Here is a 24776-nt window from a genome sequence, read left to right as displayed (position 1 = left end):
ATAATGAAGAATAGCTACCTTGTTTTCTAAGTTGAATAGAATACCATTTGAGACTGTGCTACTGTATTTCATGTACAGTTGAGAGAAAGTTCACTATTAAAGAAATTTTTTTGCAAACTTAATATAGAATACTTATTAAAGTCAACATTGTGATGCAAAATACATTGGAAATGCTTAAGGTTCTAGCTCTTGCTAATATGTCTGATACAGAGTGCTATTTAATTCTGTCTGTTTGGGTGGTCAGAATTCTGGATAGGATATCTTCTTCACATATGCAACACTAACCTTTCTAGGTATACGATATCTGTGTGACCCTCTGTCTTTAAAAGATTGGGTAAAGGGAGTGTCCGCACAATGGCAATAATTTGCTGTTTTAAATCTTACTTTCTTATTGACCATGGGATCGAAAAACCTGCATAAAAACAGTAAACTGCATACAAAAGCCCCATAAATTGCACGGGCACCTTGGAAGTTCAAGGCTAGAGTCTCAAACCCAAAAAAGATGGACAGATACGCGTTTGAGTAAAATGTGGATATTCTGCAGGGGGTGTTCAGAGGAACAAAATGGTCCAATATTGTAGTTTAAGTACCGTGCACTGTGTGAGCGGGAGCCTGGTGAGTGAGTAGGGTTGTGACATCATATCTTTACTCACTCTTTCACTAAGCCCTTCTCAGACAACATGCTGTCAGTAGGCATAGTCTAGCTGGGTGTTAGAATGGGCAAACAGTCTACCAGTCCCCGCTACCATCAAATATTACCAATGACAGAGGGAGCCATTAAAATGTACATTTAAAAAAATAAATGGCTGATGGCAAAACCAACGTACTGTGGGGCAGCCCACTTTACTGAGCTCTAGTGGACTGCTCATGAATATGCCAGTCTACTTCCATCATTGAGACGTGAGTGCTTGGGAGTGCACACATCTCATCCTGCACCTGCTAGAGCGCCAGGGAAACTACAGTTATCTCCTCACAGTTATGGCAAAGTCACACCACCCTCAGAGGAAAACGTACAATTAAATATAATTATAAGAGACATGTCCACTCCTAGTGCAAAGTACGGGAAAGGCATTACTTCTTAAATAATGTAAGGGAACGACATTCCCATTAACTCCAACTGCCCTTAAAGGAACACTACAGTACTTTTAAAATAACATTTTTGTATTCCTGACACTATAGTTTTAAAAGCACTGTTTAGGTGACCGGCCCCCATCTCCTTTGTTTAAAAAGGTGATTTTACTCACCTTTTTTCCAGCACTGCGCTTCGCTGTTGTGGCTGAGATCACCAAATTTGACAATATGGCAACATGTCCCAGAAAGACAGTAGTCAGTTTTAGATTACTGGCAAATCTAACATGATATTAGCAAGATTGCTGCTCATTAATTTTGTTTTGGTATTTGTTTCTGTATCAGAATTAACCTCTCAGTATTTCAATCTCTCCACATGCAACAAAGAATACCATCGCACTTTAGTAGCACTAAGGCCATGCGAGGTGTGCACGACTGAAACACAGCTGCTCTCTTGGGATGTCTGCCAGCAATAGCAGAGGCATAGGGCATTGAATAAAGAAGATTGGGAAGTGGAGATGTATGTTAAAGAAGAATATAAGGAAGGGAAAAAAGAGGGGCTGGTGTAGAAATCATTAAAAACAAGTTTTGAAGTTTAAGAGAAAACAAAATTATAAATTATAACTATATTACAAAGCCAAGGTCTCAAAGTGAAACAGATATGTAGTAGATGTATATAGAATTACACAGGAAAACAAACTGTATACATTCAGAAGCTTCCAATATTTTGCACATCACGAGCTAGCACAAGATGACAAATACTCTGTTTTTCCAAGCAACGTCATGAGTTTCTTGCTCGTGCTGTATTATACTAGTAATGTGTTGATAATCTCACTTTAAAGGAAAACTTTGTATTCCTGACCCTATTGTGTTAAAATCTCCATCTAGCCCCCCTGGTCTCCCTAAATATAGTAAAATCTAACTTCTATTCAAGTCTGCAGTTGCTGACTCTTAATCTGCCCTTAATCTGCTTGCTTGGCTGACATTATCAGAAGTGATTCTCTTAACCAGTCACAATGCTTTCCCATAGGATTGGCTGAGACTGTCCAAGAGGCAGATCAGTTGCAGAGCCAGCACAAGCCAAACACAGCCCTGGCCAATCAGCATCTCCTCATAGAAATGTATTGAAAAACTCTGGTCCAGACACTAGGATAAAACAAGAAAAGGTGTAGTGCCTAAAGTGTCCTTTAGGGAATGTATGCAACTACATAAAAAAAGGAAAAACAAAAATGACTGATAGTGTAGTAAGTTACAAACCTCATGATAGAGTAAGGAAAATTAAAAACTTTCAGGGAGGTTAAATGCCGCTTTGACTTGCACGCCTGGGTGGAATGATCCCCGCCTGTGAATATCCTGTGGTGCAGATTCTTCAAGTTGTCCTTATAGCGCTGGGTATCCTCATGTATTTATAAAAGTGTATTGTGTAGTATGGTGAGCTTGCAAGCAGGGGTAGGTATGTAGGTGTGAGGTGTACACTCACATATTATGAAACCTAAATTTTGGCTCCAGAAGTAATGCGTGAAGTGGAATGATTCCCACTCTAGGTTATAGGTGATGTGGATTTTCCTACATGACTATATAAAAGAGGAATAAAAAACACAATAGTGCATACCATGCTTCAGAGGAAAATTAGGTTTGCTCAGTCCAATTGGCTTAGGTAGTATTATCCACACCAAGGATATGTAGTTTAGGATACAGCAGCAGAACATCATGTTCAATAAAAAAGTACATTTATTTTTAAAAAACAATAAAACCAAATATAAAAGGTAAAATAATTATATAGAACAGTATAACAGTACACGTAACATGCTTCTCCTTGGACAGACTTTATCAAAATTGTTTTACAGAATGGATGTGACCTGTGCTGCTTAAATAGGGGTAGAATTTTCAAAATAACAGTTTTGTGACATCATAGTCACATAACTAATTTATTTTTCAATTTCAAAATAGGGATCTTTCTGCTAAGCAGTGCTCTGAATTTGTATCCTTAAATATGGCAAGCAAACATAGCGGTACCAATTTAGGGAGTCAATTTAGGGAGTTATCTGGTAAACTGCTGAGAGAGCAAAATGTATTGTATAGCTAGCATCTAAAGATATCACAACACAACCAATTTGTTTTTCAGTTCTGTACAGTTTATTGTTAAGTTAATATGCCCATTTATACAGAAACACATCTTTTTAATATTTTCTGTTTAGGGTATGGCCTTCTCTCTGGAGGAACGACTGCAACTTGGAATCCATGGACTGCTGCCTCCTTGCTTTCTCAGTCAAGATGTGCAGGTCCTAAGGGTGTTGAGGAACTATGAACGCCAGAAATGTGATCTTGACAGGTAACTTTATGAACATGCTGCTAACAAGACTCTCTCATACATGTCTGGTGCCATTTTTTTCACAGATTGAGGGCAATGAACATTGTATCAATCAAAATTAGCAGAAACCATAATCAACAAAATAAAAAAAGAGGCACTTTTACAATAAACAATTTTAAAGGGACACTATAGGTACCCAGATCACGTCATCTCTAGTGGCTAAGAGTACCTCTAGTGGCTGTCTTCCAAACAACCTCTAGAGGTGCTTCCTGGATTATCACAGAGTTTAACTGCTTGAAACAATGTTGGACATCCTCATGCTTTGCATGAGGACATCTAGTATTTTCAAAATCCCCTTAGTAAACCACCCATTCAATACTTTCCTATGAGGAAGGTCTAATGTGTGTGCAGCATGATGTCACGTGATGTCTTCTGGAGATCAGAGGAACCTCGGCGCTAGAATCAGTTAAGAGTTTAATGATATTTTTAACTCTTTATTCGCCTGGGGGCTGCACATAAGGGACACTAGAATGAAAGTGTTAGAAATACAGTTTTGTCACTCTGTTAAACCCGTAGAAAAAGTATGGATACCATGGGAAATGCACCTAGGGTAAGACATAGGGATGAACGCCATGTACATATAACAAATAAGTTCAGAGAAAGAACAGAATGATTTGAGAAGAGACAGCTCAGGTGGGGGCTATCTGCTCCCGGAACTAGACATATATGGTCTTAAAGGGACACTATAGTCACCCAGACCACTTCAGCTCAATGAAGTGGTCTGGGGGCAATGTCCCTCAGGTTTTAACCCTTCACATGTAAACATAGCTGTTTCAGGGAAACTGCTATGTTTACATAGCAGGGTTAATGCAACCTCTAGTGGCTGTCTTCCTGACAGCCGCTAAAGGCGCTTCTGCGACGCTGGATGCAAAATTTGCATCCAGCATGCAGAAAGTCCATAGGAAAGCATTGAGAGCTGACATCGGCGGGGGAAGAGAGGTCACCAGCGCCGAGGGATCCCGGCGCTGGATTAAGGTAAGTGGCTGAAAGGGGGGGGGGGCCCTGAGGGTCCCTCAAAGATTATATAGTGTCAGGAAAACAAGTTAGTGATCCTTTAAGTGTCTATAGTGATCCTATAAGTGTCGTTTTAAGCATCAAGCATTTCCTGAGTCCAAGTTAGCCAATTTTAATATAGGATATCTAATATGACACCTATAGGCTTGAACCTTGGAATCAAGATAAATGCTATCACAAATCCTAGTGCAAGTAGCAGTGTGAAGCCAGGTCCCTTACCTCCACCTCCTTATGGCGCATCTACTCTCTTTCTTTATTGCTCTAAATATGACAAAGCCAAAACTCAACTAATACACAATAGTTATTGTTATTTCTTCCTATTTTTCTCCTTCTCATCTCTCTATTGAGGTGCCCTCAGCACCTTGGCTTTTTGCTTTGCTAGTTACATAGTTACATAGCTGAAAAGAGACTTGCGTCCATCAAATTCAGCCTTCCTCACATTTGTATTTTGCTGTTGATCCAAAAGAAGGCAAACAAAACCCAGTTTGAAGCACAATCTTCTTTCGGGAAGTTTGTTTTCCCTTCTTTTATAAATGGAAAAGGGTTCAGCGATATGATTCTATGCAGCCAGATTATAGTATGAACACTGGTTTAGGGTTTATATTGTAACCTAGCTTTAATATGTGTGCTGCATGCAAAAATGAAGAATGTGGAACAAATGTCTTGATGATGCTGTCTAAAGTTACATAAAGAATTTTAAAAAAAGGAATACAGTTTTGTATTCCTAATTTTTTATGTTCTTTTATGTTGGATTTTCTTTTAGTTGTGGTGAAGGAAACAGTAATTCATGTCTAAACAATATGTTGGTACAAAAATGTTTCTGAATGGTATATATCATTTTTTTTTAGAGGCCAATAAAAATGTATTCATATCATCATCTCATAAACAGCCCATATTACATATATTACTTCACAATGATTTTTACGAATTGTTGCACAGAATTTCTTTAACTCCATTAGGGCCATCTTCTTTAAACATGTGTCACGTCATTATCATTTCACCTTTTATATGCATGTATCATTAATCAGTGATTCTTAACCCTTGTGTCAGGTTCCAAAATTGAGTCCCTGAGCCATTTCATTGTATACCAGAGGCACATCACATATATTAGGGCACTGGCAGCTTTCTCAATTAATTGTTTCTGCAGTGCCAATGCCTTCCCAAGTACAATAGAGATGCTTTTCACTTTCGGAAGAGTTTAATTAAACTGTTTTGGATTATTTATTTTATAATATATTTTAATATATAATATATAACATTTCAACCTTGCTTATGGTCAATGGGCTATTTTTTTTCAATCGGAACATAGGTCCAAGTTAACATCATCTAAATAATTTGGGTCCCTGTCAAAAATGTTTGAGTACCTCTGTTTTAATCTGCTGCCTTCTCTAAAATGCTTTGATTTCAAAATGTGTAGATCTGCTTCCACTGTACAAGTAGTGCGTTCTGCAAACCCTGATGTGTGTTACATCCCCATACATGAACCTGCAAACTTTAGAACTATGGTAGCCTCACACTGAGGTCACACATAAAGGTCCTTTGAGCAGCATCAAGTACTGGCAAAGGACAATTTTGCTGCTGGCTAATTTATCTGGCTACCACCAAACTCCCAATGCCACTTAGCACTAAGTTCCCCTAAATGGTCGATCTGGCCCTGCCTAGCTGTATTTCTGTAACACATAATAATCAATATATTTACAGAGCATTTTAATTATTTCCTGATGCAGTAATACAATCAAGAATTGTATTCAAAAACAGAAATTATTTTCAGAGTCAAAAGGCAGTACATTAATAATAAAACTGATGCACTTTCCAGTTGTTATAGTTAGTATGCTTTTTGCATTACAATAAAAAAAAGTGCTTACACAATTTGAATCAGAATTCCCAGAGCAAGATAATACGTATTTTTAAGAATTCATTAATAAAACTTTGACACCAGAATTACATTACTACATACATTCATTTGGTCTTGTACTCAGAGTCTATTCGAATGTCTTATAAGGCAATGTGATGGATAAAGTCAAAAGCCAATTTCAGGCCAATCGTTGCTCTAAAGGAAGGATGGATGTTACCATTTGTATTGGAGGAAGTAATTTTGTTGGTGGGAAAAAATATAGGGACATTATTTACACTGACTTTGATAATCTGTTAACCAGACAATATTTTAACATGAATTATTTGTTGCGAAGTGGAAATCAATCTTTTAGATTTGGAATTAATCTAGCGAGAACCAGTGGTTGATAGTGAAGTTTAAAGATGGTGGATTGCTAGACTCTATCCTTGGAATTTGGCTCTGTATCCTGACTTAGTGGGCTTTGCATGCTTAACCATGTACTCGCCTCCTGATCAAGTAAAGGGTCATTTCCCATTGTACAGCGCTACATAATTTGATGGCGCTATATGAATTATAAAATGAAATGAAAAAAAATAAAATAGGATACAGAGAGTAAAACGGAAGGAACGACCCGTCTTTCTACAATCATATCACCTTGCGCTTGAAGCACTGGGCTCGCTGCATACCGCCACGATGTGGGACTTCCACTAACGGGCATCAGCTGAATGTTGTCCAGGAGGCCTCAACTATTACCCCCTCATGTCATGCCTGATAAACCCGTTTAGAAATGCTGATGATCTTTGTTCTACAACCACTCTTATGGGACACTTGGGGGAGGAAAACCTCATGTTTCTAACTGTTATATAACCTGTTTTCTTTGAAGTGTTTTATTTATTTTTTCTCCTTAAACAGTGCATTTATAATATGTTTGTCTTACACTCACTGAGATGCTTGTCTAACATTATCTTTGCAACATGTTTTTCTATGCCTGTTTATTAACTCCTGCACGATAAAAATAAAGAATAGAGGAAAAAAAAGTAAGTGGTCATGCCCTGTTCAACACCATAAACATACAGATACACGTATTTGGGAAACAACAACCAGTTCAAAGATGTCTGACTTCACCGCTTAATGCTGTTACCATATGACGGTCCTTGAAGACAGGATAATACACAGACCATTCTTTTAGGAAGTCCAGGATTTGAGGACCCAATGCAAAGTCAATGAGTGACATCAAAATCTTGTTAGAGCAGACTAAGCATGTCCTAAGGGTATATACCCAGAGAATGGGGATTAGAAACCAATATCTTGACTAATTAGTTGCTCAGCTTCTCAGCAGGATCTCCAAACATCACTAGAAGGAGGAAACTTCAATACTAATAAAGTGTTTTACGACATTAATAGACCAGATTTTTTTTTATTGCATCAAAAACTGGAGGGGAGGCATAAATCTACCTGCCCCTAAGATGAGCTTCTCCTGGTGAGAAGTTTAGGGCAGGGGCAGTCAACCTTCAGCATTTTAGATGTTGTTGACTACATTTACCATAATGCTCTTACAGCCATAATGCTGGCAAAGCATCAGGGATGATATAGTCCACAACATCTGGAGTACTGAAGGTTGCCTACCCCTCATTTATGGAAAGAACTCGAACTTGCTAGACTTCACAGGTACTAGAACATTAGAACTTTACAAAGTGATATATGTGCTTGTGGGTGTGTGCATTTGTGTTTATATGTGTGTGTGCTTTGTCACTTTGGAGTGAAATCTCATCATTCTAAACATTGTAATTTTGATGTTACAGTAGGATCAGATTAATAGTAGCGCATGCAAACATAAACATATTACAGCACAGGAGAATGTATTTGATGCTGACATTGTGTGCTGATCTCAGAATGCACTCACAATAACCCTATGGCTACAGGAGTGCAAGGTTATATGTGTTGGTGGGGCAGACAATGTCTTATTAGCAATGACAGCAAAGAAGTACCTGTACAGAGAATATTCCGATATTACTGTAGGTGAAAGTTTAGGATCCAGTGATCATCAGTCAGTGTGGTTTAATATAAGAACAGTGACTGAGTCACACCACACAAAAAAAAAAAAAAGTTTTAGACTTAAAAAAAAAACCAGACTTTTCTAAAATTAGAATATGTGTAAAGGAGTCATTATCAGACTGGAGCAATTTAAATGTAGTCCAAGAGAAATGGGATTATTTAAAAGTTGCACTAGTGAAGGCAACAGAAAATTGCATTAGGCTTGTCAGTAAAAGCAAATAATTCAAGAAACCACTGTGGTACTCCGCAGATGTGGCCAAAATAGTAAAAAAACTAAAAGTTAGCATTTAGTAATTATAAGAAAACCCAGAGTGAGGTAGACAGAATGATCTATAAGATTAGGCAGAAAGAGGCTAAGCAAGTTACAAGAGCTTCCAAATCACACACAGAAGAGAAAATAGCACAGTCAGTAAAAAAGGGGGACACAACTTTTTTTTAGATACATAAATAAGAAAAGAAAAGTAAAACAAGGATTAGTTAGATTAAAAAAAAGAAGGAAGGTATGTAGAAGAGGATAAATGTCTAGCTGACTGCCTCAGTGAATATTTTTGTTTGGTATTTACAGATAAAAATGAAGGAAAGGGACCTCAGTTAAGAAAAATGATAAATGAGTAATTTATTACAAGTGAGTTTACACAGGAAGAGGTTCTATTTCAACTGTCAAAAGTAAAGACAAATAAGTCAATGGGACCTGATGGAATACACCCAAAGCTATTAAAAGAGCTTAGTGGTGTACTAGCAAAACCATTAACAGATTTATTTAACCAATCATTGATAACAGGAGTAGTCCCAGAAGATTGGAAGTTGGCGAATGTTGTGCCCATTCACAAGAAAGGTAATAGGGAGGAGTCGGCAACTATAGGCCAGTAAGCCTTACTTCAGTAGTGGGGAAAGTGATGGAAACCATGTTAAAGGATAGGATTGTTGAACATCTAAAAACACATGGATTTTAAGATCAGAGACAACATGGTTTTACTTCAGGGAGATCATGCCAAACTAATCTTATTGATTTTTTTGATTGGGTAACTAAAATTATAGATCAGGGTGGTGCAGTAGACATTGCTTACCTAGATTTCACTAAGGCTTTTGACACTGTTGCACATAGAAGGCTTATCAATAAACTGCAATCTTTAAGTTTGGATACCAATATTGTTGAATGGGTAAGGCAGTGGCTGAGTGACAGGCAGCAGAGGGTTGTAGTCAATGGAGTATATTCGACGATTGGGCTTGTCACCAGTGGGGTACCTCAGGGATCTGTACTTGGACCCATTCTCTTTAATATTTTTATTAGTGATATTGCAGAAGGTCTTGATGGTAAGGTATGTCTTTTTGCTGATGATACTAAGATATGTAACAGGGTTGATGTTCCAGGAGGGATAAGCCAAATGGCTAATGATTTAGGTAAACTAGAAAAATGGTCAGAGTTGTGGCAACTGACATTTAATGTGGATAAGTGCAAGATAATGCATCTTGGACGTAAAAACCCAAGGGCAGAGTACAGTATATTTGATAGAGTCCTCACCTCAACATCTGAGGAAAGGGATTTAGGGGTGATTATTTCTGATGACTTAAAGGTAGGCAGACAATGTAATAGAGCAGCAGGAAATGCTAGCAGAATGCTTGGTTGTATAGGGAGAGGTATTAGCAGTAGAAAGAGGGAAGTGCTCATGCCATTGTACAGAACACTGGTGAGACCTCACTTGGAGTATTGTACGCAGTACTGGAGACCGTATCTGCAGAAGGATATTGATACCTTAGAGAGAGTTCAGAGAAGGGCTACTAAACTGATTCATGGATTGCAGGATAAAACTTACCAGGAAAGGTTAAAGGATCTTAACATGTATAGCTTGGAGGAAAGACGAGACAGGGGGGATATGATAGAAACATTTAAATACATAAAGGGAATCAACACAGTAGAGGAGGAGACTATATTTAAAAGAAGAAAAACTACTACAACAAGATGACATAGTCTTAAATTAGAGGGACAAAGGTTTAAAAATAATATCAGGAAGTATTACTTTACTGAGAGGGTAGTGGATGCATGGAATAGCCTTCCAGCTGAAGTGGTAGAGGTTAACACAGTAAAGGAGTTTAAGCATGCATGGGGTAGGCATAAGGCTATCCTAACTATAAGATAAGGCCAGAGACTAATGAAAGTATTTAGAAAATTGGGCAGACTAGATGGGCCGAATGGTTCTTATCTGCCGTCACATTCTATGTTTCTATGTTTCTATGTTTCTATATGTTTCTATGTTTCTATAAAGGATAAATATGATACAGCCTTAACAATTAGAGTGAGGACCATAATTATATAAAAATCACTGGATAGTAGTAGGGGGTAACCCTAATATTGACAAAAGTATAACTTAAGAAGAGACAACTACTATACCAGATAAAGGGGTAGTGAAGAAAAGAGCGTTAAAATAAAACAACTTTTATTTGTATACATTTTGTTAAAAAAACCACAGGGTTGTAAATTCTGAAATAAATCCTAGCTAAGTGAGCTAGAAAAAGATTAAATAAATCACCTGGTGCACCAAACAATGGGTAGAAATGGAGACGCAGCAAGCGCAGGGAATGATCCCCTCCCTGCTGTGGCTAGGAAGAGCCGTGCCCGGAGATATATACACAGGAAACCCGATGATCGACTCCACACTGAGGGTCTGATGCAGGATAAGATACGCCAAACAACTCACCACATCACCCAACCCCCTCACTCCCATAACCAACAACCCAAGACTGGCGGGTGGACTTAAACCTGCTGCCCAAAAGAACTTTCAGGCATCAGATTGGACATATTTACGCCAATGATGCACCGACTCAAAACTCAAAACCCTAGCAGACCTGATGCCAGATCGTAGATCGACAAGGCTAGACAAATTTCACTACCACCAGCTGAGAACATACTATGCCACCCTAACGGGAAAAAATCACATGCACCAATCGCTGTTACAACTGGAACAACTATGCACAGAGAGGTGGCACCTCTTGCATGGCGTATCAACGCTATATGCCATACTTCAGCAAAACGGAGACGGGAGCCCACTGGGTTTCACTGAACGCTGGGAGAAAGAGACAGGAATAGAACTGACGGATCCCGAATGGGATAAGATCTTCCAGCTGACACATAGGGGGAACATAAGTTCCAAATACCAGGAATGTAATTATAAAATATTGACACACTGGTACAGGACCCCAGACATCCTCCGGCATGTACACAACTCAATACCCGGTGAATGCTGGAGATGCGGAACGGAAACAGGCATGGGACTCCACATATGGTGGACATGCTCACTTATTGCACCGTTCTGGCGGCTGATCCACCAAACGATCAGAGAAATCACTGATGCAGACCTCCCACTACAACAGCTGACGATGCTGCTTAACCACACGCAAATACCACTGAAGAGGTACAAAAAGGGACTCACCATACACCTGCTCACAGCAGCAAAAACACTCATACCGACACACTGGAAAAGCACAACGGTACCCACCTTCCAACAATGGGTCGACTGGGTGGAAAATATATACAGCATGGAAATGATGACGGCCTCCATGCAGGGATGATCAGACAAATGCGCTTTGACGTGGTTCCCGTGGATGGACTTCATGGCCAAGAGGACGGCACGAGCCGGCGCGCATAGGGGGGCTACCGCACCCGCCGCGGGGCCGGGAATCCCATCGGGCTTCCACGGCCACAAAAGCCCAAGCACACCTGCCACTTCTTCCTCCGACCTTACTACCCCCTCCCCCTCCATGCAAGACCTTAGACACACTTAGACCACTCAAAAGACACGATGACCGACTCCCATTACGAGACCACACCAACACGAGACCTGAGGACACTGGAAAAGGGACTACAGAGAAAGGAACCACTGACTACAAGAGATAGAGACAACACCCCCAACACCCCAACTAAACACAAAAAGACAGACAGATAAAAATGGCAAACAACATAGCGACACAGAGAAAACCCCTTCAGAGACAAGAGCAAATCCGGAGACGTAAGGGCTACCCAAGTCACACGAATTGGGGGGCAGGCAGGGATGGACCTGGGACAACAGGGGATAAGGCTCTGAGACAGTAAAACAGATACACTCCCGGGGAGACAGGACCCAAACCAGCCACGTGGATCCTGACCACTCCACCTTAGCAAGGGAGACGTGGGGAGTAAGAAGAGGAGGAAGTGAGAAAAAACGTAGAGGTGGACATAACCTTGGATACACAAAACACGCAGTTACTGACATTGGGAATTATACCGCCAACCCAAAAGAGACCTAAAAAAATTCCGAAAGCACAAACTCACCACGACACACGGATCCCCGGTAACCACAAAACTACCACCAAACGCCGACAAAAGCACACAGGAAAACTACACGTAAGACTTGTACCTGCGGGGGCGTGGTTTGCAGCCGAGCGAGCTGGACGTGTCCGGGTAGAGCTCTGCTGCGACCGCGGTGCCAATAGCCTGTATTAGCGGAGACAGACCCCGAAAATTGCTACATTAGTTGGGGACACCGAGATGGACAAGAAAGCCCCACGAAGACAGACTAAAAAGGTAACGGAGGTCTTTGTACCTGAAATGTTCGCGGCCTCTCGCGCTGTGCGACCGAGCACACAAGATGGCGGACGTGAAGGCCCGGGTACACCCCGTTCGCCTTCGAGCCCAGCGGGCGGAGGGGCAGTGGGGTCTCCGGACTCCGATACCAGCCAGATTCTGACTAAGCTGGCTGAAGTGCGTAGCTATTTAGCCACGGAGATTGTCCGTACCACGACGGAAGTTAAGGCCGAGATTCAGGCTTTGGGGGTAAGGACGGCGGCCCTCGAACAGCGGGTGGAGTCTACAGTTGTGGCCCACAATGCAGCCGCGGCCCAAATTAATCACCTCACCTCCCAATTGTCGTTTGCTCACTCTGCTATAGATGATCTGGGGAATCGATCGCGGCGAAATAATGTCCGCCTACGGGGGTTGCCGGAACAGGCTGGGGAAGGAGCCCTCAGCGAGGTGGTCTTGGGTATTTTTAAACCGCTTCTCCCCGATATTCCTGACTATCTCTGGCATATTGAAAGGGCGCATAGAGCGCTCCGTGCTAAGAGGGCGGACGACCGGCGCCCCAGAGATGTTATCATCAAGTTCCTATCATTCCAAACGAAAGAGGCCTTGATGCGATATGGCAGGGACCACCCGATTACTCACAATGGGGCAGACCTTGCTCTTTACCAGGACTTGACCCCTCAGACCCTGCAGAGACGGCGGGAATGGCGCCCTCTTACCGAACTGTTGCAGCACCACTCTATCAAGTATGCCTGGGGTCATCCATTTCGGCTGCTGGCCTTCAAAGACGGGCGTACGAAAGTCTTGTTTCCTGATGGCGATCCAGCGAAGTTCTTGAATGAGCTGGGGATCCGTCCCCCCGACGACTTCGTGATCCCGACGGTGCAGGCGGAGGTCCTTAGTGCCCTTCCCCGTGAATGGTATTCGGCAGAGGACTGAGGTGATGTGCTGTCTCGGTCTCTACTATCGGGCGGCTAGCGGATGTCCCGGATGGTAAGGCCCTGCGGGTGGGATATCTTGTTTGGGTGGGGGATGTTGGGCCCTTCATTGGGGGTTCTTTCTTTCCCCACCCCCCCCCCCTTTTTTTTTGTTATGGGCGCTGGCATCCGAGACCTTCGATGCGGCCTTCTTGGGCCTATGGGGCGCATTTTCGCGGGTGGGTCCGCTGATGTTGGGGAGGGTTAGGGTTGATCGTTTGTCCCAATCCTGGCCTCGACTCCCTTTTTTGCCTCGTGGACATGGACTAATGCTTCCCCACTGTATGGTGAGCTTCACCGCTCTACTTCTGCATTTTCAGCTGAACATCAGTGGATTGTTGACAATTATGTATTGGGTACATGTTATGGCCGGGATCGGAAATCGGGATGGGGCGGTGGGCGGCGGGGGCTCGAGGTGGTTATCGTTTTTATGTGTTTTTATTCATCTATCCCGCACGTATACTTAGCTTGCTTTAACAGTGTTTTTTGTTTTTTTTTGTTTTTGTGTGTTACTTAATTGATAGGCTGGATAGGCCCCCTCTTTGCCTTCGGACTCGACAAGCTCCGCCACCCGGTTATTATGGGGGTTTTTCCTTGCTGGGCTGATGGGGGCTGGGGTCATCTGTATATTGTTGTTATGTAATGATGATCAGGCGGGAGCGCTGCGGGGCGGCGGGCGGCGGGCACGGCTTCTGGGTGTTCCATTTTTTGATTGCATTTTGCTACGTGTTTTTCTATTATCTCCCCGGGCCTGAAGTTATGTTTTGCCTTTCTGTTGTAGCAGGTCTTATCCTTGCCCCGGGGCCCATCGATTCGGGAGGGTGTGCTTGGGGGAGGGGGAGGCGGTGTATATTGCCCCTTTTGGTAACCCGGAATCGGATAATCTATCACTCCCCCCCTTCGCTATATTGGGATATGCAATATGTACATATTCGCCCGTTCTCTGCCCTCCACAATCGGTTCCCCCACAGGCTGCTTAAATAACCATTTCTATGTACCCCTTAAAGTAGTTCTATGTTCAGACAATATGTTTCACAATCACCATGTGGGGTACCGAATTGAAACACTTGAAATTATGGTTCACCTACATTATGGTTGATAACTAGCTACTTGTATAAATGATGTTCATAGTTAAGCATACCCAATGATGTGTGGATAGGCCTTTTACAGATAATGTGTTTAGCCTCCCCCTGTTTGTATACTATACCGGAGGCTGTGGGGAGGTGACAATGTTTCACTGCCCTCCCCTGATTGCTTTGGTCGGCACATCCTTGGGTTGGGTCGTACAATCCGCCCAATTGTAGCCCCCCCCCCCCCTGACGTTTATAAAGCAGTTTTATTGTTCCCCACTGACTACGAGTTGCTGTCTTGTCTCCATATTGGTTGTGATTGGCACCCTTGAGGTGCTCTTCCTGATTGGTCTGTGATCATGCCGATCTGGGGTCCATTTGGTGCCCTAGAGGGGCGTCAACATATACCCCGTATTGTCCTGGCAACAGGTAAGACCAGGCACAAGTTCTTTTCATTATTACTCTCTCTATTCTTCCTTCTCTCGCCCTATTCTACTTTCCCTAGTTCCGCCCTACCCCCATCCCGTTACCCTCCTTATGCCCTACTGGGAGGGGTGGTCGCTGTGCCCGTTACGCAGCTATTATGTCGACCCTCTGCGGGTTCGACTAATAACATCAGCTTGCCTCTTGACTCACCGATATGCCTCTAAAGATCTTATCTTTAAATGTTAAGGGACTCAATGCTCCAAGAAAACGACGCCTTATGTTTAGGGAACTCAAGCGCCTTAATCCTGACATAGCATTTTTGCAGGAGACACATGTACCAAAGACCGCGAAGTTTGCCTTGAGGGACCACACATATAGAACAGTACATGAGGCGAGGGCTTTAAACAAGAGGAATGGTGTGGCGGTACTTGTGCACCATAGATGCCCCCTCCGGATAGGGACGGTGACAGCTGATCCGGCGGGTCGCTTCTTAGTGATTTCGGGGAGTTTGTACTCCCATACGATCCATCTCCTCAACATTTACGCTCCCAATGACCCCTCTGCTGCATTCTGGGACACTATGGCCCAAACGGTTAATGATCTACCGCATGGCTTGATTGTTGTGGGAGGAGATCTTAACGCCACCCCATGTCCAGCTGTAGACCGGAGCCAGGGGGGCGGGTTGCCAAGATCGCACGGGAGGGGGGGACAGGATAAATTGCTCCGTTTATTCATCCAACGCACAGGCCTATTAGACATCTGGAGAGCTCACCATCCTGATGATCGAGACTACACCTTTTATTCCGCTCCTCACGGTACGTATTCTAGGATTGACTTATTCCTGGTTAACTCACACTTAGCGGCAAAAACTTTGAAATCCACGATCGGATCCATCACGTGGTCGGACCATGCTGAGATCACGCTATCTCTAGATAAGTTGTGCACAACATCGCCGTGGTCCTGGAAGTTAAATACTTCTCTGCTGCAGGATCCGGCCGTGGTGGAGACGATCCGGACGGAACTGTCCGATTATTTCGGAAGGAATGTGGCTCCCGACATTCGCCCAGCAACCGTGTGGGCCGCTCATAAAGCGGTTATACGGGGCATATTTATCCGCGAAGCCACCTTAAAGAAGAAACGTAAAATGCAGCTACTGTCGTCTCTCTTGGAGGCTTTGGGCAAGGCTGAGGAGAGACACAAAACCGCCCCATCCGCCGACACTTTGGCGGATGTCCAGAAGTTACGCACCTCGGTGCGTGAGACACTTATCGATGATACGGCCAGAGCAATGGTTTGGTCCAGGAGGACGTACTATGAAAAGTCCAATAAAATGGACACACTGCTGGCTCGTTCGCTTCGCCCGAGACAGGGTCATTCCCATGTCACTAGAATCAGGGACTCCGCTGGGGTGTACCGCACTGACCCCACGGACATCGCAAAGGTTTTCTCTGATTATTATGCAGCGTTATATAACCACTCCGGGATAGTAGGCAGTGACCAACTAAGCCGTGAGACTGACGAAACCAGACAATTCTTGGAGCACCTGGCACTGCCCAAGCTGGGTTCAGGGGACACCGCTGTTCTGGGAGCGCGAATTACGGCGGATGAAATAGACGCGGCAATCTCCACGTTGAAAGGCAATAGGGCCCCCGGACCGGATGGGTTCGAGGGGGGTTATTACAAAATCTTTCGGGAAACGTTAACGCCTCATCTGGAGACGTTGTTTAACGATCTCATGGAGGGGGGGAGGCCGGACAAGGACATGTCGCTGGCCGACATAGTTCTCCTGCCGAAGCCGGGCAGAGACGACTCGTTTCCCGAAAACTTCCGCCCGATCTCGCTGATAAATCATGACTCTAAAATATTAGCTAAGATCTTGGCGACCCGCCTGAACCCACATCTAAAACACCTAATCCATCCCGACCAAGTGGGTTTTATACCCGGCAGACAACTGTATGAAAATACTCGGCGCAACATCGATCTAATATGGAGGCAGGCGACGGAGGGGATCCCAACCTTGATCCTCTCGCTCGATGCGGAGAAGGCCTTCGATAGAGTTAAATGGCCCTATCTTTTTGAGGTCCTTCGGCATTTTGGCTTACCGGAATCCTTTGTCACTGCAATTAGGGCTCTGTATACGGATGTTCAAGCTCGGGTACGGATAGCGGGAGCAAAGGCTCTACCATTCACTTTGGGCAATGGCACCAGACAAGGCTGCCCTCTGTCCCCGCTGCTCTTCGCCCTATCGCTGGAACCCCTGCTACAGAAGGTACGTATCACTCCCGAAATTCGGGGAATATCGATAGGGGACAAACGATACGTGGTTTCCGCCTTTGCAGACGACGTCCTATTGACTCTGACACATCCGCCGGAGTCGATGGACGCGCTAGCAGCGGTGCTGGAATCCTATGGTCAATTAGCAGGTTATAAGGTGAACCTACCTAAATCATGTGCACTCCCTATTTGCATGCGCGATTCCGACGTTGCCTACGTAGGGAGTATGCATGATGTTCGAATAGAGAAACACCACATCAAATACCTGGGAATATGTCTGACGGCAGATCCTGCTCAGCTCTTCAAGCAGAATTACGCCCCATTGATTCGCTCTTTGATATCGGACATGGAACACTGGCAGGATAAACCAATCTCATGGATTGGTAGGATCCATGCAGTTAAAATGAATGTGCTCCCTAGGATTTTATTTTTTTTTCAAGCCCTTCCGGTTAAGCTGACTAAGTCCGACCTGGGGGTACTCCAACAGGCGGTAGGGAGGTTTATCTGGCAGAATAGGAAACACCGGGTGTCCCGCAATATCCTGTACAGAGCACGGTCGAGGGGAGGTTTAGGATTACCCAATTTTTATTTCTATTATCTGGCGGCCCAGCTAGCGCAAGTCGCTTATTGGCATTCTCCCCCGGAGGAGAGAAGGTGGGTGGATCTGGAATCCTCTCTCTTGGGTCCGGACCTCCCTCAGTTCTATATTTGGGTCCCTCGGGACCATAGACCGAGGACGCAGGTTGTTTGTCCAGCCATAGCGAACTCAGTGAAAATCTGGGACGCAACATCGGTTAAATACGGGCTAACCTCCCAGGAGTCCCCGCTGACCCCCTATCTGAGGAACAAAGCCTTCACCCCAGGTCTGGAAGCTAGGGACTTTAAAGGAATAGAGGGCACGGGCGTTCAGCGCTTGTGTCAACTTTATGAGGGCGGTACATTCCTTAGGTTTGAAGAATTACAAACTAGAGCTGTTCTACGTCCGTCGGATTTTTTTAGGTATGTCCAACTTAGGGACTACGCACAGACTCCGGTGAATAAGCGGTGTGCGCTGAAACCCCTTACATACTTTGAAACCCTATGCCTTGAGGAAAGGTTCCCAAGAGGCCTCATCACGAAATTATACACGCACTTGAGTGCGTCTACCTCAGAATGGGGAGAGCTTACCTATATAGCCCAATGGGAAGCTGACCTCGGCGAAGAACTGGAAGGGGTGGATTGGCAGGAGATTTGGGAGGCAGCAGCGACTTCCTCCATATGTGTAACCATGCAGGAGCAAGCTTATAAGACTATGTTTCGGTGGTACACCACGCCGGTAAAGCTTTGCAGAATGCATAGGTTATCTTCAGATGTATGCTGGAGAGGCTGTGGACAAAAAGGAACATATTTGCACATGTGGTGGGAATGTCCTGTGGCCCAGGATTTTTGGAGGCAAGTGGCGGGGTTATTAAAGGATCTCTTTGGCAGGGAGATAAAGCTGGACCCGTGGGTGTTCCTCCTGGCCAGGCCACTCGAGGACTGGACCAGGACTGAACAGAAGCTGGTACATAGGGTGAACTTAGCGGCGAGGAGGGCCCTCGCACAAGTTTGGCTTCAGGCCTCGGCGCCATCGCTTCAGGTTTTAATGCAAAAGATTAAAGATAACTTCCTCATGGATAAACTGACTGCGAGGGTCAGGGGCACAAATGCGAAATTTGAGAAAATCTGGACACCTTGGGTAGAGAGCGGCATGGGCGATTAGGAGCAGCGGGCACACACATCCCCTCCCTTCCTCCCCCCCTCCCCCCCCCCCCCCCCAAATTCCACCCCTATCCCTGATCTTTTTCGACCCCTACTTTCCTACGTCTCTCTTATTCTCCCTTCTTCTTCTCCTTTTCTATTTTCACTCGCTTTTTCATCTGAATGGCTTCATGTTATACTCCAAAGTCTCCTGAGCCCCGGATCTGGTATGCTGGGTGAGGGGCACCGCGACATGAAACGTTTCTGGTTTCGTGTGGTGGGCCCGCTGGGTATCCTTGATACCGGGGTTGGGGGGGGATCTAAGATAGCATGAAGGTTATGTCACCACGTAAGTGTAATTCTTCTACTAGATCCCCGACTACAGGCATCATAGCCATTTCGGATTTCTTTGTATTTTATGTATATTTTAAAAATTGGGAGATCACCATCTTCATATCTGGACACTTTAGAGACGATTTCCTAATGATACAACGGATACAGTCGCACTTGTGGGCTTTATTCTACAAGATATACGATTTATGTGTCTAAACATGTGAATATGTCCGATATGCGGTATTTCTATTGATTTTGTTTGTATTGATGGTGTTCAACCTTGTTATAAATAAAGAATTTAAAAAAAAAAAAAAGACTTGTACCTGCACACACGCAAGACACACAAGCCCAGACACTATAACTTGGACCGAATACTAACGCCATGACAAAGTTTAGACACAATGATGCAAACCGAAATACAGCGCACTAAAACTATCTACAGAGATGCATGATACGGTACCGCAACCAAAGCAATAATGTGGAAAGCACACAGCATATACAATAGGCAGCCCATACTAAAACTCAAAAAATTACGCCACATATGAAGAGCATCCCAGAATACGGTTGAGATAACTGAGGTTCGAAATAACCCTCTAGTTGTCGTCCTCATTAGTCTAACAATCAGGAAATTAAGATACAATGCTGACTTAGCCCTACTATATCAAAGACTCAGACACCAAGGTTAACTCACCAGAACATAGCTGAACACAGATGAACACGGGGCGGTTAGACCAACCGCACACGGGGAAGACGGTATTACCACTGATCAAAAAAGTTGGGGGAAGTTGACGCTATTAATGTAATAATACTCGATACATATAGCATATAAATTGCTTATATATTTACGCATTTCTTCTGTACTTTGTATTAAAAATTTTTTTAACAAACTTCAATAAAAACAAGATTGTCAAAAAAAAAAAAAAAATCACCTGGTGGATGGAAGTGGGCTTTCTGTGTGTGTCAGTGGCATTCTATCTGCACCCTTCATAAATATAAATAAATAAATATAAAATTACCTATAGAATGTTTGACGTAAAGGGTTACTCCAGGCACCATAACCACTTCAGTGATTTGTAGTGGTGCTGTTGCTTGGAGTCTGTAAATGCAATGTTTAACTAAGAAACCCAGCATGTACAGAACTTTGCTACCATAGGTGTAATACACATCCAGGAGTGTCATTAGCAGCCCAGAAAGGAATTTTGTTATCAGCACACATAGCATGCTGGCAATGGACGATGCCCAAGTACTCCCTCAGACGAGGCTGTATAGAATGTCCCTCCGCATACAACAATGGGAAATACCATCACAGAATGCGGATTAGGGTGCATGGAGAATGTGGCCTGCGTTTTTGGTTGAAGTACAACTTTAAACAGGTCAGAGAATGTAACAAAATGAATACTTTTAACTACATTAAAGACATTTTCAGTTTGATATATTTTTCTCAAATACTAAAACATCAAAGAAAAAATACTTTTGCTTTCTAAGTTAACTATTTATTTAATTGACATAGCAAATAGTTTATTTCAATTTATGTTTAGTACCTATCTAGTACATGTCTAGTACCTTCAAGAACATTGAAGTCCTTTTGCACATATGGTAAATGTAGAATTCAGAAATGTAGTTCACCATTCACAAAGAACAACGGAAAGGGCCTGTGCAATAGTGATAACTGCATTACACATGTTGTAGGGAGATAACAGACTAGTTACCATGGCGATATAGTAAATAAACTCAGCATTCATTGTGACAATTAAAGGAACACCATAGTGTTAGGAAAGCAAACATGAATGTTTTACTGCCAATTTAGATTCACGGCCTTCTAACTCAATTTAAAAAAACTTGAAATAAAGTGTTTTACACCGAGACTCACTCTGTCCAACCAAGCATTTTGGATGAGAATTTCATTTGTGGTAAGCACTAGTTCAAACAAATGCTTTTCAAGAAGGTAGCCACTAAAGTTGTGTTTAGTCCTGCAATATAAGCATTGCTGTATCTATACAACTGCAGTGTTTAACATTGCTGGACTAAAAGGACATTACCACTGCACCCAGACTACTTCATCTCAATGAAGTGGTCTAGGTGTCTATAGCGGTGTAATAAGTGGGGGAGCTGATTAACAGTTAAACTGTATGCCAATGAAGTGTTATTGTGTTCTAATACAGGGATTCAAGCCCCCTTTCTACCCTTAGGCAATAATGGAGTCCTCTGTGAAGCACATGGCCTTTCACCAGGCAAAACCAGTTGGGTTGTTGATAAACTCCTCCTCCATTCCCTTCCAATGCAATCCCCCTTCTCCCAGGAGGCACTCTGGTTCTGTTACATCCTAAGGGATTGACTGTCCAGCAGAAGGAAGGGCTAACCTGTTAAAAGCCCTGTGAATAGCACATTCTCTCTTTTTGAATTCACCCTCCTCACCCCCTCTCTCTATTCCCTCTCCCCACTATACACCCCCCCCCCCCTCTCTCTTACTCTCATCTGATGATCAATGGAGTGGTAACTGTATCACGTGTCAATGCCTGTTTTACTATGTTAATTTAGTCTACATTCCATTCAACCAATGACTAGTTTTAGTAGCAACATATACTAGCCTATTTCAAATGTATATATATTGTTTATTTGTTTGATTAGCCTATATTAATACATATTATTGAATTGCCGAAAGCAAGGAGTGTGGACTTTACACTCGGTTTTTAAGTTATTATTTTTAGTTATTAATGTTATTATTAATTCCAAGTCTACTTCAACTTGCGAGTTATTGTTTATTACAAGCGGTCCTTTAAATGATCACTATAGCATCAGGAACACAAGTATGTATTCCTGACCCTATAGTGTTAACACCACCATCTAGCCCCCCAGGGCCCCTCATGCCTCCAAAAGCTTACTGTATTCAAGCCCGAAGCTGTAATTCTGCATGCTGTTAGACTCAGAAAAACAAGCAGTCTGCTGACATCATTAGAAGTGGTAGCCTGATCCAATCACAGTGCTTCTCCATAGGATTGGCTGAGACTGACAAGGAGGCAGATCAGGGGCAGAGCCAGCATGATTCAAACACAGCCCTAGCCAATCAGCATCTCCTCATAGAGATGAATTGAATCAATTAATCTCTATGAGGAAAGTTAAGTGTCTGTATGCAGAGGGAGGAGACACTGAATGTTTGGATGCATTTTAGGCAGCCATGACCCAGGAAGGATCTCTTACAGCCATCTAAGGAGTGGCCAGTGAAGTTATCACTAGGCTGTAATACAAACACTGCATTTTCTCTGAAAAGACAATGTTTACAGCAAAAAAGCCTGAAGGTAATGATTCTGCTCACCAGAACAAATTCAATAAGCTGTAGTTGTTCTGGTGACTAAAGTGTCCCTTTAACTACTCAATGAGCTAACTAGTTTGTAAAGGAGTAGGAGTAACATACATAGTAGCTCAGGTGCCATCCAGATTTTTTAGGATTACATTTGTGTTTAGGGGAGAGCAAAGATCTTTGGTTTTATACAGTAAATAAACCAATAAATAATGTTAAGAAATACCAACATCAATTTTCTATGTACCCATTCTTCATTTTCCCCCTGGGATTTACCAAGTCATATATTTAAATTGCAATTATTAAGGAAGCATATTCTTTATTTAAACTGCATAATATAGGTAGATTTGGTGCATGTTTACATGTCACAGCATAGAGAGCACAACCATGCACTTGAACATTGCACTTATTTGCTTAACAATTATACACATATAATGATAACTATAGCCATTATGCCATTATGTTCCAACATTAAAAATAATTAAATGGGCGGGGGGGGGGGGGGGGGGTGGGGCCTGACTGACGACAGGATCAGACGTGCTCCGTCTGAGCTTCTGCTTCTGGGCCGGAAAATCGGTGCCAACTAGGTGCCAAATGCAACCGCTGACCCATACTGGTGCCCACATTAACCTCCAGCAGCTGGGGGTCACAGGGATACCAATCAAGACCATGCCTGGCATTCCAAAGTAACCCGACGAGGCCTGAAGCGCTCCGGAGCTTGAGCCGGGTAGGGACGGCCGCTCTCCCGGGTCTCCGATCGGTGTCTCTCTTACCCCCCCCCTCCGGACTGGGGGGGTTATCCCGGTCCATGCCCAGTGGCCACGGCAACCACAGGACCACCAAGACCCAGCAGCGTTGCTACCACGAAGAACGGCCTAAGCATCTCACCAAAGATGGCGGACGCCATGCGTGCCGAAGGCAATGAGGCGGCCTGCAACAACAACCCAGCACTCAACGCAAACAGCTTACAGGTACAAACTAGCCTGTTACCCACAACAGTCAAGGGTAAACCCCCAGCAAGGCGCCATGGCGTGATACTTACCATTGGGGACACTCTTGGACTCCAACTCTGGCTCCAGGGCAGGCCTGAAACGGGAGGTTGAGATGGAGGCACAGCAAACTAGCACCCGCACTGGAACACGCTGCAGACACACAGGCGAACACCTACACCTCAGACGCGCAGGGGAGCCGGTCTCCCATAAGAACGAACACCGCTCTACCACCAGCACGGAAAAAGCCGCAAAGCACAGAGACAGCCGGTTCGCAGCAGGACCTCACATCACCCTTGGAGGGCTTCAGCTCAGTGGAGAAAAATGAATCTCCAGAGAACAAGCCTGCTCTGCAACCACACGAGAGACTTCTGCGATGGGAGAAGGGAACTGCTCCAAAGCAGGAGGCCGAGAAGGCATAGTAAAGCGGGACTCTTGTACTCCATATCGCAGGGCCAGCTGGCAAGTAGTGAAGGGCATAGGCTAAACACTGTCATAATCCTAGGAGCCATGTTGTGAGGGAGTCTTAGAACCAGGCACAACAGAGTCTTATTGCTCGCTATATACACTTGATTACCCAGGGATACTCATATGCATTTACCGCTAAGCCAAGCGTCAGCTAACCGTGAAACAATGTAACGCATAGCCAGATACCAAGCTTAGTCAGCATGCCTAGTACAGGGGTTAGCTTTTCACTGCTGAATATTGTTTTCATTTCTTAACCATGTACTTACAGTTAAGCAGTCAGTTTACAAGCACAACCTAAGTTTTATGCTAACTCAAGTTATTACTG

The 24776-nt window shown here is 43.6% G+C and overlaps 1 protein-coding gene across 1 annotated transcript in view; it reads left to right on the top strand.

Moving 5' to 3' along the window:
• Positions 1–24776, top strand: part of ME1 (malic enzyme 1) — a 460205-nt gene that overhangs the window by 87813 nt on the left and 347616 nt on the right. Inside the window, exon 2 of the mRNA XM_063441145.1 lies at positions 3267–3400. Within this exon, the coding sequence (XP_063297215.1) occupies positions 3267–3400 (134 nt within the window). The remainder of the gene's footprint in view (positions 1–3266; positions 3401–24776) is intronic.

The sequence above is a fragment of the Pelobates fuscus genome, chromosome 2, assembly GCF_036172605.1.
Source record: "Pelobates fuscus isolate aPelFus1 chromosome 2, aPelFus1.pri, whole genome shotgun sequence".
Lineage (NCBI taxonomy): Eukaryota > Metazoa > Chordata > Amphibia > Anura > Pelobatidae > Pelobates > Pelobates fuscus.
Note: the sequence above shows the minus strand (reverse complement) of the source record. Positions and strands in the feature narration are given on the sequence as shown.